General features: G+C 32.5%; 1 protein-coding gene across 8 annotated transcripts in view; it reads left to right on the top strand.

Moving 5' to 3' along the window:
- Positions 1-12100: 12100 nt before the first annotated feature.
- LOC148301764 (potassium channel subfamily K member 18-like) overlaps positions 12101-17189 on the top strand; it is a 40546-nt gene continuing 35457 nt past the window's right edge. The window contains exons 1-2 of one of the 8 annotated variants that reach the window (XM_088272755.1): positions 12101-12264; positions 12667-13492. In XM_088272755.1, the coding sequence (XP_088128881.1) occupies positions 13027-13492 (466 nt within the window). In that variant the 5' untranslated portion in view covers positions 12101-12264; positions 12667-13026. Of the gene's footprint in view, positions 12416-12542; positions 13493-17189 lie in introns of all 8 variants that reach the window. The other 7 variants (XM_088272754.1, XM_088272748.1, XM_088272749.1 and 4 more) reach the window with 7 other exon arrangements.

The raw sequence follows: 17189 nt of genomic DNA, 5'->3' as shown, positions 1-17189 counted from the left end.
CATCATTGGGGTGCGGATAAGGGTTTTAAAAAAAAATAATTTAAGAGATAAGTCCAGTGTTTGAATTAAAAGATATTTGTTTCACGCGAGGATTTTTTCAGAACAGAAGTGATTATAAGTGACCTGATTATAAAAATCCATTATAAATACAAACTTTAAAAATATATGTAATTTCGATATGAAAAATAATTTACAACATTTTGAGTGTGTCCAAATACTTGTTCACAAAATCTGGATTATCTCCAATTACAGGAGTTATTTTCATATTATTTTTGACATCTCATCAAAGATGAAGAAGAATATGGATATTTCATATTCTTCTTCATTTTTGATGAGAAGTCAAAAATAATATGAAAATAACTCCTGTAATTGTAGATAATCCAGATTTTGTGAACAAGTATTTGGACACACTCAAAATGTTGTATTTAAGAGATTAGTCCAGTGTTTGAATTAAAAGATATGTTCACGCGAGGATTTTTTCAGAACAGAAGTGATTATAAGTGACCTGATTATAAAAATCCATTATAAATACAAACTTTAAAAAAATATATATGAAAAATAAAATCAGATTCAGAGGAGGTGACCAGTCATGTATTCTTCAATAATGTTTTCAATCTGTTTCCGGCGGAGGTATAAGGTCAAATAAAGATATGGACCAAAGGCGAAATAAAGAAATGGGTAAATGACCAAGGGTTAATATTGTAAAAATTGTAAAATAGATTTCTTTTTTCTTTTTTTTTTCTTTTTGATGTGTGTATTGTATTAAATTTATAAAAATATTTAAAAAAAGGATTTAAAAAGAAATTTATCGAAAAGACACATAATGTGACTTGGTGGGTCTGAATAAAAAAATAAATAATTATGTAGGTATATAAATGTATAAATGTATGTATACATATATGTACATTTGTGCAAGTATATGCAGGTATGTGTTTATTTAACTTGGGAAGATGCAAGGGAGCTGGCAGCCGAAAGAAGAACCTGGAGCGTTTGTGGTCTACATTTGCTTCACATAGGGAGTGGTTATAGATATTTATCAAAGTGATTTAAGTGATTTAATTAAAGTCCAGGTTTAAATATTTTATTGTAAAACCTTTATACTGTAAATTATTATTGTATCTCTTGTAGGTATGTAATGTATATAATAATAAAATAATAAAAAAATATATTAACATGTTGGTTTTTCGGCTCAACACAGGCCATGCCTTAAAAGCCGTAATACATTTAGTAAATGTATCTATGAAATAAATATGTATCTTTGAATGTACCGATGTGGCAAGGAGTCTATATTCCTATTGACTGAGTATAAAAAATACGGGTTACTGTTAGGTACTCCGCCTCTGTAGTAGTAAGGGCGTTTAGTTACCAAGCTGGAGGTCCTAGGTTCGATTTTCATGGAAGGTCAAAATAATTGTGAGTAATTTTTCACTATAATATATATTCAATATTTCCCACAACTGGTACCTGAAGCGCAGGACTACTCACCGTGCCGGCATGTAATAAACGATCGAATTAACTATTTTTACTATTAATTTATTTGGTTTTAACTAAGTGGGAAAACACGATGATTTTTTTTTATGTAAAAAAGTCAAGTTTCGAGAACTACAGATGTCCTCATTAACAGGTTTAAATACAAACTGTCTCTATCACCTGTTGATAAGAATACATGTATGTAGTTTCGGAACTAGTCGTGTTTACATTGAATAACTCAAAAAATAATAAAAATAAAAAAGTCGTCGTTTACAATTGTTTCATTTTTATATTTCAATTAACAATACATCAATTTGATCCAATGCACTATTGGGTCCCGAAAAAGCTCTCTGGACTTGCATACGTTGTACTGAAAGATAATATTATCATTTCATTTCAAGTCTATTTCTTGGGATAGTTTAATAAAATATTCGAGAATGTTTCAGTGAAAAAAGTTAGCCTTTCGCAAATCTCGGTTGCTCTCCGATAGTAAAAATTTCCCCTTCGGGTGAATTCGGTAAACATCGGGAAACATTGCAGATTTTCAGAGCGACAGAAAGTCGCCAATGTGGTGCTTACATGTGTAATGTGTATGGGAAACAGAAGTCGCCGGGCGGAACGAAAAAACACATGATTAATTGACACGAAAGCATTGTCATCACTCAACAAGTCGAGAGTTTATAGAATCCGTCAGTGAAAGTGTAAAGCGTATAAAATATCAGTGGATATGTGAAAAATATAAATGGCACGTGTAATATGAGAATGTGTTGCTTTTCTTCATTATTTTTATAATTAAATAAGCAAGAAGAACGTTTAAATAAAATAAAAACAATGTAATTATAAAATAGTGCCTTTTCTATAAAATATTTTATGAAAAAAGTGCAGTTTCAATATAATTTTTGTGAATACTCGTATAATCTATGTGCTGGTAAACAATTTAAACAGTAACTCAAATAATAATAATAAGATAATTATTTTGTCTTTTCAATTATTTTATCTTTTCGTATGTATTTGAAAAAAAACACATTTTTTTATTTAAAAAACAAAACCTAAAAAACGCTTTTATAAGACGTATTTTCGAACTTTACAAGTATTCTAACTATCTTTAATTATACTATTAAAAATATATATTTCAGTAAATTAAAACAAAGATAAGAAATAACGATTGAATAACAATCAAACATTCGGAAAAACAGATTCAGAAAAATTAAAACTGATATTTTTTGTTAATGTTTTTTTTTTGTGGATGTTGATTTGTAAGGCTTGTATCATAATGTCATTAGGTTATGTTAGGTCAGGTCAAGTTAAGTTAGGTTAGGTTAGGGTAGGTAAAGTGATAGTCGGATGTTTTTTTAAAAAATTATTTCGATTTGATTTTATTCAATCTATTGAAATATAATTTAAACATTTACAATAACACGTAGACATTGCAAACGTACAACAATTTAAAAAAATCAATGCTACTTTCATACTAGTATTTCCATTTTCAGGAGACTTTAACGAATGATTTCCTTATAAAACTTTTTTTCAAACGTATTACTACCTTTCATTCCATAGTCAGCTGATTTTTATCGTTTTATTTGATGGGATTGAAATGTTCGTCATATTAAGAGAATAAATCGTCGCTTTTAAATGAATATACATATGTCACAAATCGATTATGGATAATTTAAAGTAAATATACATAGTTACACTATCATCAAAATCATATTTTAGGTTAAAACGAATTATGATTTTATAATTATTAATATTGATTTTTACCTTTATTTATCTCTCTTATAGAATAAAAAACAAACATCAGTGAGAATTCAAAAAATACTGCACAGTTAGGTGCTGATATAAATTGTCATTAAAAATATCGTTAAACGTAACGCATGATGACTCTTTTCGCTATCGGTTTTTAACACATTGGTGTTAGGTACTGGTACTCATTAAAAGAATATTGGTGATTTTAACTGGATGAGGGTAGAATACAAGGAATGGGGATAGGCCTTATATATTATTTAGTATGGGTTTGAAAATCCCTGTTGTAAAACTCTATATAGCCCTTACAACGGTGGCTGAAACGCCGGCAAAGAGGAGTTTCGAGCTAAGACACACGGGATATTAAACCAGAAAAAGCAATAAGAATCTTATATGAGGTTCATTTTTTAAGTCCATGTTTTAATACTGTGTCTGGTTCTCGTTCTGTATATACATACACAGGTGCACATACATACATAGATGTTCAAACATGGTCCGTACTAAAATATTCAATGAGTAGATTTTATGGTAGTATCAACATTTGAGATTTAGTAAAAATCGATATATTTTAGTATTATATACATCGACATCTTGATTTGGAAACCGGTTTAAATATTCCAGTGTCAAAAGCGTACCAAGAACAGTTTTGATATTTCTACTAAAAAAATCGTACTAGTATATTAAATGTCAGTTTTTGAGTCGAATGGTCGGGTCTTTTAGGTCTATACCTATTTGTTGATCACAAAGTGAGTTCCGGTATGGTGTTTTAACTATATAATAAAATAAAAATGAGTGTTTTTATCCAAAATCGTTTGTATGTGTTTTTATCGACCATTTTTAATTGTTTTTACTGATAATATATGTATATTTTTCTGAATATTACAGATGTCTCAATTTAAAATGTAACCTTCCTCCTTTCGTTTAAAAACGATAGATGTTACGTGTCAAGTTCAGACACCTTAAATATTGATATATCATCCGTAGGGTAAATAATTCAGTGTCTGACTGGATATACAGTAATAATAAAATGTTTAAAATGTTATTAATTTGATCACGATAAGTTATGACATTTCATCAATTTAGTCTTTTAATTTGGAATCTTTTCGCAACAAAAATGTTTTATAATTTTCAAAATACAATCAAAATATTATAAATAATATAAAAAGTAACTTTTAAAAAAATAAATAACAATAAATTGTGGAAGAACTGTGCTTGATTGAAATTATTGATGGCTTATTCTGGTATAATAGTCTTTCTGCTGGTAAATTATAATTAAAAAAACTCGATACATTTCCACGATTTTATCTTCTGTCTTACTATATATCTTAGTCCACTTTCGTAGTGTAATGGTTACGGTATTTAGCTACCGTTCTGGGTTCAAATCCCAGCGGAGGGTAAAAATATATATATATATAAGTTATTTTACAAATTTATATTAATATAATATTACCCTGGAGTGGTCACCTTGCCTTCATGTAAGTAACGATCAAGATAACACTGGGTCAATACGATGCAGTGCCCTATGCACCATTGGGTGGGAATAAAGGTTAGGAAGAAGAAGAATAATATTATATCGTACTGGAGTTGATCGTAACGTGGATTTATTTTTAATGGAGAATTGATCATTTAAGTATTGAATAATATGTATTATATTTAAATTTACCCTAATGCATGCAGAGCTATCCTTGTACAAGGCATTCCTTTATGTAAGTTTCGTTCTATCAACTCGATCATAAACCCCTTCGGCTAATTCACGAATTCTCAGATAAGTCTTGGGTTTTTTACCAAAACTTTTCTCCGCTCTGCAGGAGTTAGAATAATCGGCGTGCCATGAATGTGGAAGAGGCGAAGATTGTGTGCCAGGACAGATTGGTGTGGCGTTCTATTCACTCTACCTCTACGGAGAGTTAGTTTTTTTTTTTTTAATTAAAATTCATAATACTGAATCGATCAAAACTTTTTATCAGAATTATTTTTGTTGATGTTGATATATTATAAATTTGATGTCACTTACCCTCCTGGAAAATTGTAAGGATCGCCGTAGGTCCTTCATTAGGAAAATCAAATCTTTGAATATTTATGAAAATAAAAAAAGGTAAATACAAAACGACTTGCTTATATTTACATAATCGTATTTTGTAGTTCAGACTACTGGCCTTCGTATATTATAATGTTTAACGCACATCAACATAAAAAGTCATTAGTGCATTACGTAAATTCGTAAAAGTTTATTTTTTGCCTCCGGGGAAGCCGTCAATGTCATGAAATATAAAAGCTTCATTCAAAGCTCATAAGAAAAATATAATATAAAGTTTCTGAGAATAAGTCAAAACAGAACATTTGTTTGATAAAACCATATTTCTATATAAATAGACAAAATGCGTTTCTAAAACTTTATAATTACTAATTCATTCAGTTTTGTGAATAAATATTACAATAACGGTACCCATATAATCTTCTAACCCTTGTCCGGACTAAATGGTGCATAGGGCACTACATCGTAATGATGCAGTATTTTTATTGATATCTCAACATAGATGGAGAGGAATATGAAAGTTACATTCATCGTATAATTAATACGCCATTTTATGCATGAGATCTCGGCAGCATCTATGTGAGTCAGGTTTAGGTATTAACAGGGTCATAATCCCTGTAAATACTCGGATTTACAAAGATTTCATTGTCTTTGTTTTTACATATCGCTCATTCCTTTCAACAACGTCATTTATCAAAAAACTTGATTTTTCAGGAGATCGTTTTTAAAGTTTTGAAATATAATAAAATGTAGTTAAATAAATATGAAGCCACTTATTGAACTTTTTAATGTGCAACAGATCTTTTTAGCTAAAACCCTAATGTTTTTTTTCCATTTGAAAAATATTTAGTATATTTAAAAAAATAATAATTATACAATACGTTTTCTTCAAAATGCAAAAACAGCACTTTCTGTCCTGTAGCGGGTAAATATTAAGTAAAAACATGCTACTTTTGCTGGGATATAGTACATTTTCTGGGCATCTGAAAACATGCACAACTGAAAATTTACGATTTTTGATATATGACGTTGTTGAAAGGAGTGAGCGATATGTCAAAATGTAAAAATAATTTAGCCATATAATTAAAGAGATATTCAGATTTGTGAGCACAGCATCCGGTCACTTATAAAGACGGTCATATGAAGCTTGTTTATGTTATATTACTATCATTTATTTCTTTAATTAATCAAAATATAATCTCGGCAAGTTGTCCAGTATCTACCCAAGTATTTCACGTTGAAGTAAATAATTATACGAACTACTTATTTATCATATGTCAGTCATAAATTATCTGGGCGATGTTTTATCTTTCACCGGGAGCTTTCATGATAATTATACCTTGTCTCTGTGGACACATTAACATACAAGTTTCATTAATTGTATAACCATTTATCAGATAATTTTCGCGCACATAGATTTTCATGATGGTTATCTGAAAAAATAATATTGGCTCGAAGAAAATGTCCTTGATCTGTCGAATTTTTAAGTAAAGTTTTATAATATTCATCAAAAAAATCCTACATCTTTAAAAATAGAAGGTATCTACATATATAAATTAAAATTTAAGTGTTATATAAAAAAAATCTCAAATCTTCCCCAAGTTCCATACTCCCACTTCTAAAATCATTTAGTCATCTATCATGAAATATATTTATTCTTTTAACCAGGTTTCCTCTACAACATTCATCTATATATTGTAAATAAAACAGTAAATGTTAGTTGGTTCAAAATCTAAAATCTCCTGACATATTTAACCGGTTATTTTTAAATTACAGAATTTTTGCAACGACGTTTATTATGCACACATGTTATGGGTGAAAATATATATTACGAAACACTTGTTTTGATCGCAATTAATAGCAGCGCCATCTGATGAACGTAATAGAAACACACTCAATACTTAACCTAGTTAGTTGCAAATGGCAGACAGCTTGTTTCTTGACTATTTTTTTTCATTTATCATTCTTGGTTGAATTGTTGTATCATAGATTTTTTTGTATTTTAACTGCTTGTGAACATTGTGAAATTAAACAGACTAGAAATGTGTGTTTTCTTTATTTTTCATTTAACCAGACTGATCCACAGCAACTTGTAGCCTGGTACAGTTAATTCTTCTAACCCTTATCCGCACCAAATGGTGGTTATCTTGATTGTTACATACATGAATGCAAGGTGATCACTCCTGCACTCCAGAGACCAGTCCAGCGTAATTTTTCTAGATATATTAGCGCGTAAAATCACAAATATCAATTTTAAACACCCCCCATCTGGGAATCGAACCCGGGACCTCCAAAACGATAGCTAAACACGCTAACTATTACACCACGGAGGCGGACAAATTTAATATCAATAACGATTAAAAAATATTTTAATAATAGTATATTTATAAAAATTAGTTAGCGTGCTGGTAAGCGTGCTGAGTTACCATGCTGGAGGTCTCGGGTTCGATTCGCAAGAGGGTCAAAATAAATATTAGTGATTTTTTAGCTTAATATTTATTTAATATGACCCTGAACTGGTACCTGAGGCGGAAGGCTGATCACCTTTCCTTTGTGTATTTAATGATCAAGATAACACTGTTTCTATACGATGCAGTGCCCTATGCACCATTGGGTTCGGATAAAGGTTAGAAGAATATTTATAAATTTTATTGATGAACTTAATAGGAAATCATATTTTTTGGCTCTTTTGTTAGAAGCATTGACGCAAAACTGTATAAGATACTAAATCAAATTTAAATATCTGTAGTTGACGCGAAATGACTTTCGTAAAATAAACATATAAAATAAATCCACATATCTGTTTGTTTGGATTTAAATTTAATTGACTAATACTGTTTTTAAATCCCTTATTTCAAGAAAATTAATTTAAATATTTACACACGTACCATATGATTTTTTACTGTGTGGTAAAGAACATCAATGATTTAACAGCTCATAACTTTCAAATATTATCGATTCTAATTGATATTTTATTAATGATCAAGCTACCTTGTTTAAATCAAAATAAAATAAATTAACAAACATAATATCAGACACTCGTATCGATTAAAACATTTTAAATAAAAAACTCTGTGAAATAGTTATTTTTATAGGTCATTAAATTATATACCTCAAAGCAACTGATTCATTCATTGATTTCAATCCATTTTCAAATGTTTTTATCAATTTGCATATAAGATCTTTTTAAATATCACAAAAATGTTTAAAACCGTTAAAAAAATAGCTGACTAACAATAGCGCAGCTTCCCTGCAGGGGAAGGCAGAGAAAATAGAACGCTACCCCAATTTGACTTTGCAAACAATCTTTGCTTCTTTCACAATCACGTATTTCCTCATACAAACCTAACTACAGACCAATTTCTATTTTAATTTCTGAGTATTTAATAATTTATATTTCTGAGTATTTGAAATACATGAAATGAACGAAATCGCTTTAATAACAATCTTCTAATTTTGAATTACAATGGGTTAACGCTTTTGGCTACTGTGCTGGAGATTCCGGGTCTGATTCTCAAGGAGGTAAAATTTTTTGTGATTTTTTCACTATAATATTTATTTGATATTACCCTAGACTGGTACCTGAAGCGCAGGATTGATCACCATGCCTTCATATAGTCAACGATCAACTTGTCATGGCTTAAAAATTACTATAAAACGAAGGTTTGATAATCCCAAGAATTAACAATAAATATGGGAGTCGAACACTGCAATATATCGTTCCGAACTTTTTTAATTTGTTGCCGATGGATGTTAGAGGTCAAAACGGAATAAGGAACAAAGGCAAAATTAAGGAATGGATAAATGATCAAGAGTTAATTTTATGAAAATTGTAAAATGTTTATATTCTTAATTTTCTCTCTTTTTGTCTGTATATTAGGTTAAAATCGTTAAAAATATTTAAAAAATGTATTAAGAAAGAACTCCACCGGCAAGACACACAATGTGGCTTGGTGGGTCTCTGCAACAACAAAAAAATTCTAAATGTATAGAAATTGTATTTTAAACAAATACATACAAATTTTTTTTTTCAAATACTTGAAAGTTGTCAGGTCAAGAGTCCAAATAATTGGCGGGTATGTTTGAGGAGACGAAAAATATGGAATATTGTTTGCAAAGATAGATTGGTGTGGCGTTCTATTCTTTCTGCCTACCCCTATGAGGAAGTCTTGTGGTAGTTAATTACTTTTATTTAATTGAAAAAAGATTTCATGTTTTGATTATTGTTGTCATTAAAATCATTTCACTTTCACTTCCCAAATGAACTGTAAAGTTTGAAATCATTATAATGTAGCAGTGCACTAATAAATGTTTTAGCCGAAGAAAAGACGCGTCAGAAATAACGCAGTGACTAAGCCAAAGCTCGAATAAGCTTTTTGAGCTTTCCTGAAAGATCTCTGTCATCTCGCATCACTGAAACTCGGCGTTATATTAGGACGCTGATTTTATTCTGAAATTTATAAATAGTGCATACAAGAATATACATAAAGCACGATATCATGGGATTGTTCATTTCTCTGAATTCAACATGCAGACGTTGCAAATTTCTGGAAAACCAAATAAATCATTTCTCCCAATCAATTACTCAAAAAATTATGTTTATTCTCAAAAAAATATTTGAATCTAATATAACTCCCGTTATATTTGGTTTAAATATTTTTTCTGAAAAATTTAATATGGTTTTTTCTGCCACTGTAAGATTCCATTCATAATGCCAGTACACAATAAAATTAGATAATGAATCGAGAATTGTGTTAAAAATACACAAGTACTAAAAAAAGCTAACTCTTCATGTTATTTTTTGACATCTCACCAAAGATGAAGACGAACATGAAAGTCTGGGCATTTACGGGACTGACGACCGTCATAGGCTGGTTTAAGTGATCACTTTACACACGTGTAACATTCACGAATTCTTTCCATTATTGACAACCACACTACTCAAATTCTTGATCCAGATTTGTGAACAAGTATTTGGACATACTCAAAATGTTGTAAAAAAACTTATTTTCCAAACCCAACTTAACCTTTAACTGCATCCAATAACGCAACAGTGCGAAACATAGCATCGATGAAGTGTTATTATGATCGTTTATAATGCAAGGAAGGTGATAAGTCCTATCCCTACTTCTGGTTCATTTCAGGGTGATATTAAATAAACATTCAAATGAAAAATCTTTATGGAGAGTAATGTTTTTTTTCTGTTTTTTTTTTCCGCCTACCCCTGCAGCGAAATGACGTTATGATAGTAGTAATACAAATAAGTACAATATTTATTTTATTATTAACTTTGTGGAATGCCATGTTGATTATTTTTTTTAAATTAGGCACTTGTAATACACCACTTAATGAGTTTTATTTTTATTATAAATAATATAATAATAAAACCCTTATACGCACCCCAATGGTGTATAGGGCACTGTGTCATATAAACGCAGTGTTATTTTGATCGTTTACACATGAAGGAAAGGTGATCAGCCCTCCGCTTCAGGTACCAGTCCATGGTAATATTGAATAAATATTACAGTGAAAAAATCACTTATATTTTATTTTACCCCCCTTGGGAATCGAACCCGGGACCTCCAGAACGGTAGCCGAGCGTGCTGACCATTACACTACGGAGGCGGACGATTTTTATTATACAGGACTTATTTCGAAAACTTATAGATGTTTTCATCTACAAGTGAAATGTAATAATTAAATTAATTCAGTTTTAATTTTCACCTGTAGATAAAAAAATCTGTAAGTTTTCGAAATATAGTCGTGTTTATAAAAATAAAACTCATTAAGTAATTTATGACAAGGGTTTATTTTTTTTTTAATAATCAAATAAGTGCGCCTGGAAAATAATGAAAAACGGAGGTGAGGTAGAAACATGTTTGAAAAACCGAATTTGTGAATTTTACAAGGAAAAAAAAAATACTGGAGAGCGCTTTAAATCGTCACGTTTAAGCTGCGTGGTAAAATACGAATAAAACTCTTATTTTTTCTCCTTAATGAAGTGCAAACGACATTATGGTTTCTCAAACCTATACGAACAATGACCACAGAAATAACAGTGGCGCGAATATATACAAAAATTATAAAAGTAATACAGTAAAAAAATTAATTCTAAATCATTATAAATATTTATTTATATATATGTTACATTTAAATTATAAAATGGAAAATCACAAAGCTTTAAATATAAATTATAAATAAAATTCCATTTACAGGTTTTTCACTTAATAATAGCAGTCTAAAAAAAAGAAAAAATCAAACTGTCAAATACATAAAAGTATAACTATAAATAATAATAAACTTACATTAAATGTTTTTATCAAATAATAGAAATTTATCAAATAGTCAAAGAGACATCAACAATATTTCTCTTAAACGCATAAAAAGAAACATTATCGATGTCTATTTCATTAAGCATTACATTGCACATATCGCAAGCTCGATATCAAAATGAATGTTGGAAGGACTTAGTGTGTATTTTAAGGATTTTAAATTAAGTTTTGTTTCTGGTCTGTGCTCCCGAGATTCTAAAATTGATGAGTGATAACGATTTTCTTACAAAATAAATAAAGTGTATATTTCAAATAGAAGTTATGATTTCTCAAATAATCCATTGTAAGCGGAATTGTCATTTTGTAAGCCCGTCATTAGAGAAATTCTAGATAACTATAGAATTCCCACATGAAGCGTACTTTTCTAAATATAAAAAAGTCAGTCAACAATAATAATGCGAATTTGTGACAAAGATTAGAAAATTCTTGGTGCGTTGACACATCTCTAGCGCCGTTCTATTTTCAAACGCGAATGCGACAGACGCTACTATTGGCGGGAGACGGTTCGTTCTTTTTTTAAAACCCCGCGATGGAGTCCAGTCTTCTTCCCTAACCGCACGCAACCTCATAGACACGGACAGTGTTCGAAAATCGAACGCGGTTTCGGCAAAATCGCGGGAAAATTTTTCGAAATATCGATTCAGTGAAAAGGAAGACGCACGTCTCTATAAGAGTGAATTAACAGTAAATCGATATTTTGTTATAAAATTTATACTTAAATCGGCAGTTTATTTGAAAAAAATCATTACTTGCTCCGAAAGTTAATTAAATACATAAAAAAGTAAAAAAATAATTGATAAACAATTTTTTTAAGCATTGTCAACATTGTGGTATGGTAATATAACACTCTCCTTATCATTCATCGTTAACTTTGTGTAATACCACTTTTATAAGTGTTTATAAAAGTGGTATTATACAAAGTGAACGATGAATGACAAGGATAGTGTTTTGATAAATTTTAGTTTTTTTTTAAAGTAAGTAATACATTTCTGTTTACGAATTTTAAATCGAGTGATATTAATAATTTTTCTGGAATCTGTTTTAAATTCCTGGTGTTTATAATTTGAATGAATGAACTATAAACAGTGTGTTGGATATGTAAATTCGATCTTTTCACATTGAATCCGAATCAATAAAATAAACGTAAATAAAATCGTGTCCAAGTGCCAAAACTAAAAATAATGTATTGTAAACATTGAAGTGACATTAAAAATATGTGTGATTTGTACATGAAAAAGACATTTTTCGCTGTTAAAAATACCAGCAGACAAATTCTAATAGTAGGGGAAACTACGGCCATCAACAATTTGCTGATCTTAGTGCTACAGCTAATGCAAAGAACGAATTCCACAGAAGTCAACATTGAAACATAGACCATTTTTTGCAACACATTCCAGAGACAAAAGAGTAAAAAATAATTTGAAAATAGAACCGTTATAATTCAAGATGGATTCCGCGCCAAGTGTACCGCCAAAAGTCCCGCCAAAACCTAAGATCACGCTTCAAATCCCGCCTCCACAGTCTGCTAATGCCTTCTATGGCGCTCCGAGACCTCCTTCTACAGCCGGAACAAACAACAGCTCTCTCAATCCTCAAGGTTACCCTCTAAACTATGGCAACTTCAACAATATGCAGCCCATGACCCCTGCAGCCGCCAACAGCCAGTATTATAACCCTTTCATGAACATGTACCAAAGCAGGGCTTCGGATTACATGTTCAAGCAGTTCGAAGGGTTTAAAGACTTCACTATGAATACCGCCAAGAGCGGGTTGAGTGTCGGTGAAAAATCTGCGTTCTGGATTTACAATAGGGTTAGCAAGTGGTCCAGGAAATGGTTCACGCATATCTTCCTATTTATCGTGATCATGGCATACACGGCGGCAGGAGCTGCAATTTTTGTAGCAGTTGAAGGTAAGATTAAATAGAATTCAACCAACTTAACATACTCGTGTCATCATCATATTCATCCTCATTTTGATGACCCTCTTTTATATCTTCATACCTTGCTGCCTCATCTATCCATTGTCTATTTCCTGCTTTCGCAATCCAACAACACCAGTTCATAATTTAACTAAATTAACTAAAACCGTCTCTATTTTTTAAGATACACCTAATGGATATAACTTCACATTAGGTAATTATAATATTCTATTGATCTTCACATACCAGTATTGTTTGCGTTAATATATATTGTATCTTCATACTTTTCTGCCTCACATTACAATTCTCTGTTTCCTCCTGTCGTAATCCAACAACACCAGATTAAGCTTCATCTTAAACCGCCTATCTTTGTTTCTCTTGTATAAAACATCACATTATATATTAATAATACTCTACAGATCTTAATATGACAGTATTGTATCTGCCAATATATTTTGTGTCTTCATACCTTGCTGCCTTATCTTGCAATTGGCTGTTTCTTGTTGTCGTAATCCAACATCGCTAGTTTATGATTTATCTAAAACCATCTAGTTTGGGATGTTTTGAATGCTCACTGACCGCCGAAGGGAACAGTCGCGTGCCGATACGCTCCGGGTTTCACCCGCGTTACGATTAGTACGGGTTTTACCCGTCATTACAGTGCTCTGTGTTTCCTGGAAGTGTTTCGTTTTCGGTTTAAGTGACAGGGTATTACCCAGTGGTGTTTGTGTGTGTGCTGTGACTCAATTAGTATGTAGTATATAATAGTTAGTAAGTTGTGGAATGCGGGAAAATGCCCATAAATGGCCACGTTGAGGTTCGCCACCCAGCTGGCCGCTTTTCCCGTGGAGGCGCAAAGAAGAGGATAGCGCATGAATGCAGGATTGCGACGTGGAATGTAAGAGGACGTATGGATGAAAAAATGAATGAACTGTGTGATGTAATGGAAAGTAAGTGTTTGGATTTGTTATGTGTGACTGAAAGCTGGAAAAAAGGTAGTGGATCGATGGAACGTGACGGCACTTTGATTCTCTGGTCTGGACTCCCGGAGTCAGATAGAGCTTGTCGGGGCGTCGCCGCGTTTCTATCACCCAGGATGGTAGAATGTATGAAAGAGTATGTGTTCGTCAACGCAAGACTCATGTTTGTCAGATTCAAAGTCGGGTTAACAAAGCTACTTGTTTTAATAGGATATGCCCCCGTCAACTCCGACAGCGAGTCTGAGAAAGATGAGTTTTGGTTGAATGTAATGAGTGTGATGAATGGAAAAATGAATAATGAAAAGGTAATTCTGGCCGGTGATTTGAATGGCTGGGTTGGTACAAGGAGAGACGGTTTTGAATCAGCGCTCGGTTTGTATGGAGATGCGAGAGTGAACGATAATGGGAAGAGATTGCTAGAGGTATGTCTGGAATGGAATCTCTTTGTGTCAAATACTTTTTTTGCACACAAGGGAATCCATCAATATACTTGGGAGAGATGTGATGAAAGGTCTATTATCGATTATGTCGTCATTGACTCTAGATTGAGATCCGCCACAGTAGACACAAGAGTGTTTAGGGGGGCCGAAATGGAAACAGATCACTTTTTGGTAGTTTCAAGAGTGATTCTGTTCCAAGGGTGGAGGGCCAAAACGAACAAGGTGGCGGCTCCTTCTAGAGTCAAAGTAGAAAAGCTACAGAATGATGACATAAGAGTTAAGTTTGAAACAGACGTATGCAACAGGTTGATTGCGGAAGATGTAAATGAACTTAGTATAAATGAAATGTGGGAACATCTGAAAGGTAGTGTGTGTGAATCCGCAAAGGTAGTGTGTGGTACAGCGGTACAAGGAAGGAAAAAAGGCGATGCGTGGTGGGATGATGATGTTAAGGATTTAGTGAAAGAGAAGAAGAATGCGTGGTTAAAGTGTTTGGCAGTGAGGAATAAAAGCTCCGCTGAGTATGAATCGGTTAAAAAAGTATACAAGGATTGTAAAATGAAAGTTAAGCAAGGGGTGAGTGAACGAAAACGTTTGTTGAGGAAGGATGAAGGAGTAAAAATGACAAAAAACTTCCAAGAAAATATAAAAATTTTCTGGAAAGAAGTCAAAAACTCCCGAAGTCTAAGCTTGAATGTATGTACGAAATCGATTGCAGCGAAAGACGGAAAAATGGTGACGAATGAAAAAGATATAAAAGAGAGATGGAAAGAGTATTTCGAGGAGGTGTATGAAACACATACGATTAATAAAGTTAGTGACGTAAGTACATTTCCCCGAATATGTGTGAATGATGTTTCAAGAGAGATAAGTATGGAAGAAATTAAGAATGCCACTAAGTCTTTGAAAAATGGAAAGGCTCTAGGATTCGACAATTTTGCCGCAGAATACGTCAAGAATGGTGGCGAAATAGTTCTCACATGGTTGCATAGGCTCTTTAACCGTTGTCTGGAGGAGAGTTATACTCCAGTGGATTGGAGAAGGGCAGTTATAATGCCTCTCTACAAGGGTAAAGGTTCTAGGGTGGAATGTGGGAACTATAGAGCAATCAGTCTATTGAGTGCTGTTGGCAAGATGTATGGTCGAATCCTTATTGAAAGAGTGAGAACCATAACAAAGGACAAAGTGTGGGATGTCCAGAGTGGATTTATGAATGGGAGAGGATGTACGGATCAAATTTTTGCCTTGCGCAACATTACTGAAAAGTTTTTGTCCAAAAACCAAAAGCTTTTCTGTGCTTTTGTGGATTTGCAGAAAGCGTATGACCGAGTTGATAGAACGAAGCTATGGAAGGTGTTATCTGAGTATGGGGTAAGCAGTAAACTTATCCAAGGCATAGCATCCTTGTACGAGGATAGCACTGCATGCATAAGGGTAAGTGGTTCATTTTCATCCTGGCTTAGCATCTCTAAAGGTGTTAAGCAGGGATGTGTAATGTCACCGTGGCTGTTTAACCTATACATGGATAATTGCATGAAAGAACTGAAAGATTTAAATGTTGGAGCCAGAATGAATAATTTGACTGTCTGTTGCCTTTTGTATGCTGACGATGCTGTTCTTCTTGCCGATAGCAGAGAAGACCTGCAGGCGTTGGTGACAAAAGTGTATAATGTGTGCAAGGAAAGTGACTTATTGATGAATGTTGGCAAATCTAAGATTATGGTTTTTGAAAGAGAAGAATGCAGATCTGAATGTGAAATATTGGTAAACGGAGAGATTCTGGAACAGGTAGATGATTTCGTGTATTTAGGTAGTATGTTTTCTAGGGATGGAAAGATTGATAAAGATATAGAAAGGAGAGTGAATGCTGGGAACAAAGTGAACGGTGCACTGAAATCAGTTATAGCAAATAAAAACCTATCAGCGGAAGCTAAACTGGCAGTGCACAACGGAGTCCTGGTTCCAACTCTAATGTATGGAAGTGAAACATGGAGTTGGCAAAAGAAGGATGAAAGTAGACTGAATGCAGTCGAAATGCGATCTCTCAGAAGAATGTGTAACAAAACGATGTATGATAGATGTGCGAATAGTGAAATAAGGAAAGAATGCAAAGCTGAGATAAGCATTATCGGTAAAATTAAGAAAGGTGTGTTGAGATGGTTTGGACATGTAGAACGAATGAGTGAGGAAAGAACGGTAAAACAAATTTATGAGGCGAATGTTAGCGGGAAAAGAAGCAGAGGAAGACCGAGAAAAACATGGCACGAT

The sequence above is a fragment of the Brachycentrus maculatus genome, unplaced genomic scaffold (genome assembly GCF_059751285.1).
Source record: "Brachycentrus maculatus isolate JH-2025_06_01 unplaced genomic scaffold, ASM5975128v1 h1tg000519l, whole genome shotgun sequence".
Classification (NCBI taxonomy): Eukaryota; Metazoa; Arthropoda; class Insecta; order Trichoptera; family Brachycentridae; genus Brachycentrus; species Brachycentrus maculatus.
The sequence above is the reverse complement of the archived record's forward strand: the minus strand, read 5'-3'. Positions and strand labels throughout refer to the sequence as shown.